Genomic DNA, 5,404 nt, shown 5'->3' with positions numbered 1-5,404 from the left:
TTCATCACTTTTATAATCAACGAATTTGTTGATAAATTACTAGCGAGATCGTTGATATGGAAAAATCATTAGTATTTTATCTACGAATTTGTTGATAATAAAAATGACGAATTCACTAGAAAAACATGTTTTGGGAATTCAAATGATCAGCATCGAACTTGGAATTTGGTCATATTTAGTGCACGAAATGAATATTCAACTTAAAAATTCCCACACATCTTGGATTGCTCAAAGTAAAAGTTGGTGTGACCATAGAATCTTTCTATAAAATCAAAAATCAAAAATCAAAATCAAAATTTTGTAGTTTAGGTCGGTTCATAATTTATATAACTGGCGGTTCACTCGGTTCAATAATTGAACCACACAATCTCTAAGAATTAACATTTCTTTTGAAAACCCCGGTCCATTTGAACCGGGCCGACCTTATTGAAACATTGGATCGTACCATAACGATAAATCTTCCCTTAGGCCTAACCTATTTTTTATAACCCTAAGTCCTAACTCTAACTTCTATTGTAATTTGAAGTCATTTTTAGCTTTGTTGAAACCCTAATTATCCATCTCTTGTTGTAATTTATGGTCGATTTTAGCTTTTTCTGCCAATTACTGTTCACCACTTGTTGATCGTTGCTCCCGTATGCTCCTCATCAACTTGGATTTTTTGGTAAGATTTTAAAGGTTCCTCTTTTTATTTTTTATTTTTATACTTCTAACTGTATTTCATAGATTGAGTTGATAGAGATACGATGACGTAATTAGAGTTTAGGGATGATATCTGATCAAATTTAGATTATGGGTTTTATCTTTTTATTTCTGATGATTGTGTAGAACAATTTTAATTTTCTGTTTCTGATAGTTAGAACTGTAACTTGGTTTTGAATTTAGAAATTGGGTTTGATATTTAATATCCGAAGATATAATTCGTGATAAAGATGGGATTTTATTCAAATATTTTGGCTTTGAAGCTCTTTGCTGAGTTTTTGTGTGCTACATCTGAGTGAAAGTTTTTTTTTTTTTTTTCGAGTTATCCTAATTTTATGTATTGTAGAACTGTATCTGCGTTTTGAATTCAGAGATTGGATTTGATAGTTATGGATCCAGAGATATGATTCAAGGTCAAAGATGTGGTTTTTATGCAAAATTGGGTTTTGGGTTTTAAATATTACTGTAGGTTTTGGATTTTGTTTATTTTTTATTGAACAATTTTGATTTCCTTTTTTCCTATACTTAGGTGTTTCACTGAGGTTTATGTTCAGAGGACTTTGATAGCTAGAGTTCTGAAGGTTTTAATAGAGTTCAATGGTGGATTTTCAAGTATGGGTTTTGCAAGAGCTCTGTTTTTATATTTTATGGCTGATAGTAGGTTTTGGTGTTTTTGTTGAATGAACCTCTTTTGTGTTTCTGATAATTAGAATTTCAGAGATGTGTTTGATAGTTGAAGATCTAAGAAATAGCTTGAATTCAGGGATATATTTTTTTCTAAATTTACGTTTTGGGGTTTGTTGTGGCCCTTCGTTGTTCTTTTTTGTTTTTATAGGTGAAATTTGGGGTTTTTGTTTGAATGAACTCAATTTTCCAACTTATGGTAGTTGAACTTTTATGTTATCAATATTTTTTTTTCCCTTCAAATTTTAAGCTAGAGATAATGAGTCTCAAGTTTCGTTACAGTTATACTTTTAAAGTAGACCATGTTAAACCATATTGCTCTTAGTTTTGGTAAATTTGTCCACTGTTGGGTGTCTAAAGTTGAAGCACATAGGAAAGAAAGTAATAGAATGAGTGATGGACTGTCAACAGCAGATCAAGTTTCCACATAGAGAGATGATCTGCTATTTATGACATAACATAGGCAAAACCAATAATATCTTAAATTCCATAAGTGATTGTCGTCCCCCTAGCCCCCAAAACTAAGAAACCTGAAGAGTATTAATCTTGGAAGAAAAAATTTCAGTATATGCTGCTCTTAGTAAATAAAAGAACATGTAAAGTAGACAGTCAAAGTTCTCTAGAAAATAGTCATGAATGTTTTCATCATTTAGGTTTTTTGGGTTTCTTCACAAGGTCAAAATTTTGTGTGGCTCCATCATAAAGGAAGTAAAATTGAGGTTGGTAAAAAGAGTTACGGTTTTGGCATTTTTACATATAAAAAAAAAGTTCAAATTTTTATTTTTTCATCTGTTCTTTTTAATTCCGTCTATTTGAGTTTCTACTGAGTTGAAAGGTGTTAACATTGGCATCTTTTTTTCTTCTTTTTTTTTTTTTTGGTTCTTGTTTTTGTATCTGAGATTATGCAAAAATTGACCTTCCATGTTTTTCTAATATATTTTTGTGAAACTTTAACATCATATATTTATGATCTCTTCTGGGGCTCTTTCAGTTTTGCAATGGGAAAGAAGAAGACTGATGAAGCCGGAGCAGCAGTAGCCACTAAGGTGAAGCCCAGCAAAGATACTGCCAAAGATGGCAAGAAAGAGAAGCTCTCAGTCTCAGCCATGCTTGCCAGTATGGACCAAAAACCAGATAAACCCAAGAAGGGTTCTTCCTCCACCGCTAATAAACCCAAGGCAAAGATGGCTCCAAAACTTCCATCTTACACCGATGGCATTGACCTTCCGCCCTCTGATGACGATGATGACTATGCATCTGAAGAAAACCAACAGAATGGCCTCGGTGACACTGTTTCTGAGAAGAAACCCAATCGACGTTCAGATTTGAAACCCCTCAGCATATCTGTGTCCGAAAAGGAGTTGAAAAAGCGAGAAAAGAAGGACCTACTCTCTGCCCATGCTGCTGAGCTGGCCAAGCACGAGGCTCTCAAGGACGACCGTGATGCTTTCACTGTCGTCATTGGTAGCCGGGCTTCTGTCCTCGATGGTGAAGAAGGTGCCGATGCTAATGTTAAAGATATAACAATTGATAATTTCTCTGTAGCTGCACGAGGGAAGGAGCTTCTCAAGAATGCATCGGTGAAGATTTCTCACGGGAAGAGGTATGGTTTGATTGGACCCAATGGAAAGGGAAAGTCAACACTATTGAAACTTCTTGCTTGGAGGAAGATCCCTGTACCCAAGAACATCGATGTGCTCTTGGTTGAACAAGAGGTAGTTGGTGATGACAGGACTGCCCTTGAAGCTGTTGTTTCGGCGAATGAAGAACTTGTCAAGCTCCGTCAGGAGGTCGAAGCTTTGCAAAATTCCTCGTCTGTTGCGGGAGATGGGGATGATGAGGATGCCGATACTGATGTGGCTGAGAAGCTTGCTGAGTTGTATGAGAGGTTACTGTTGATGGGGTCAGATGCAGCTGAGGCTCAGGCATCGAAGATACTAGCAGGATTGGGTTTCACCAAGGATATGCAGATTCGAGCTACTCGGTCTTTTAGTGGTGGGTGGAGGATGAGAATCTCATTGGCTAGGGCACTGTTTGTGCAGCCAACCCTTTTATTGCTCGATGAACCCACCAATCATCTCGATCTTCGGGCTGTTCTCTGGCTAGAAGAGTACTTGTGTCGATGGAAGAAAACTCTTGTCGTTGTATCACACGATCGTGATTTCCTTAACTCCGTATGCAGCGAGATCATTCATCTTCATGACGAGAAGCTACATTTCTATCGTGGGAATTTCGATGATTTCGAGAGTGGGTATGAGCAGCGCCGTAAGGAGATGAACAAGAAATTTGAGATATACGACAAACAGGTGAAGGCCGCGAAAAGGACAGGGAATCGGGTTCAGCAGGAGAAGGTGAAGGAACGGGCCAAGTTCGCCGCAGCAAAGGAAACCTCAAAGGCCAAGGGGAGGGGGAAAGTTGATGAGGACGAGCCCCAACAAGAGGCCCCAAAGAAGTGGAGGGACTACAGTGTAGAGTTCCACTTTCCCGAGCCTACCGAGCTCAACCCACCTCTCTTGCAGCTTATTGAAGTCAGTTTCAGTTATCCAAATAGGGAGGATTTCAGGCTCTCGAATGTTGATGTGGGTATTGATATGGGGACCCGTGTCGCAATTGTGGGGCCGAATGGTGCTGGAAAATCTACTCTACTCAATCTTCTTGCTGGCGATTTGGTTCCCACTGAAGGGGAGGCACGAAAGAGTCAGAAGTTGAGGATTGGAAGGTATTCACAACACTTTGTGGACTTATTGACTATGGAGGAGACCCCAGTCCAATATCTTCTGCGTCTTCATCCCGATCAAGAAGGACTCAGCAAACAGGAGGCAGTCCGTGCGAAGCTCGGGAAATTTGGGCTCCCTAGCCATAACCACCTTACCCCTATTGCGAAATTGTCTGGAGGGCAGAAATCTCGTGTTGTCTTCACTTCAATCTCCATGTCGAAGCCCCACATTTTATTATTAGATGAGCCAACGAATCACCTAGACATGCAAAGCATTGATGCATTGGCTGATGCACTAGATGAATTCACCGGTGGTGTTGTTTTGGTCAGTCATGATTCTAGGCTAATTTCACGTGTATGTGAGGACGAAGAGAAGAGTCAACTCTGGGTAGTAGAAAATGGGACTGTGCAAACATATCCAGGGACCTTTGAGGAGTATAAGGAAGAGTTGCAAAAAGAAATCAAAGCAGAGGTCGATGATTAATGCACTATTTAAAGTTCAGGTATTCATTGTTTCAATTACATAATAATAAGCTGTTGTATGCTTTTACTGTTATTTCTTATTTTGTTAGTAAAACATAAACAGATCTTAGTTCTTGTGATTTTGTGAGGTTTACCCTTTTATTTTGCGGAAATGTAGGAAACACAAACCCTGTAATTTTATGTCTGGGTTTATTTACTAATATAAAAGTAGTATTGATCACTTAAAAGTGTGTTCAGTTTCTTTGTTTTAATTATTGAGCCTCTACTTTGATTACATTAAGCAAAATTCAGTTAGACTGCAGTTGATTAAATAACAAAAATAGCTGTTATTTTAAAAGGGAAGGAGTCGATTGATTTCCTGGTATAATAGCTGATATTTCTGTTCCAGGAATGCAAGTATTTGGTAGCTACTTTGCATACCCACTTTTTATGTCGTTATACGTGTAAAATAAACGAGAAAAAAAAGTTGCCCCATGAAATAGAAATCATCAGTTGAGTTGATCTAAACTAAACATACTCAGACTACTGAAATTTATCTGGGTCTTTGTTGGGATCTCTTGTAGGTTCGGAGGTTGTGTAGGTGTCTTTTTATTTGATCTTGTTTCAATTTGAGTTGGTTTTTTATTTATTCAGGTAGGTCAGTCAGATAGACGCCTTTGCTATGTTTCTTTTTTTCAGCTTTTAACTTGACAATGACACGTGATATGTCAACTTCATGATAAAAAGACACTGTGATCCACCGTTACAGTGGTACACTCTTTAGAGCAACTCCAACCAGTCTTCAAAATGAAAATTCCATCTCTAAAGCACTATTCACAT

The 5,404-nt window shown here is 37.8% G+C and overlaps 1 protein-coding gene across 4 annotated transcripts; it reads left to right on the top strand.

Annotated features, from left to right (window-relative positions):
• Positions 1-471: 471 nt before the first annotated feature.
• Positions 472-4,812, top strand: LOC147391395 (ABC transporter F family member 4-like). Of its 4 annotated transcripts, none has more exons than XM_086458689.1 (2): positions 472-664; positions 2,378-4,812. In XM_086458689.1, exon 2 carries the CDS (start codon positions 2,385-2,387, stop codon positions 4,584-4,586), a length of 2,202 nt encoding a protein of 733 aa, XP_086314815.1. In that variant the 5' UTR covers positions 472-664; positions 2,378-2,384; the 3' UTR covers positions 4,587-4,812. The 4 variants fall into 4 exon arrangements, with proteins under 4 accessions (XP_086314815.1, XP_086314816.1, XP_086314817.1 ...); XM_086458690.1 differs by lacking the exon at positions 472-664 and adding an exon at positions 725-1,283; XM_086458691.1 differs by lacking the exon at positions 472-664 and adding an exon at positions 1,292-1,314.
• Positions 4,813-5,404: the final 592 nt, after the last annotated feature.

Source organism: Akebia trifoliata, chromosome 11, assembly GCF_017979445.1.
Source record: "Akebia trifoliata isolate Shusen 1 chromosome 11, ASM1797944v1, whole genome shotgun sequence".
NCBI classification, from domain to species: Eukaryota; Viridiplantae; Streptophyta; class Magnoliopsida; order Ranunculales; family Lardizabalaceae; genus Akebia; species Akebia trifoliata.
This window is presented reverse-complemented; position numbering and strand designations above follow the sequence as displayed.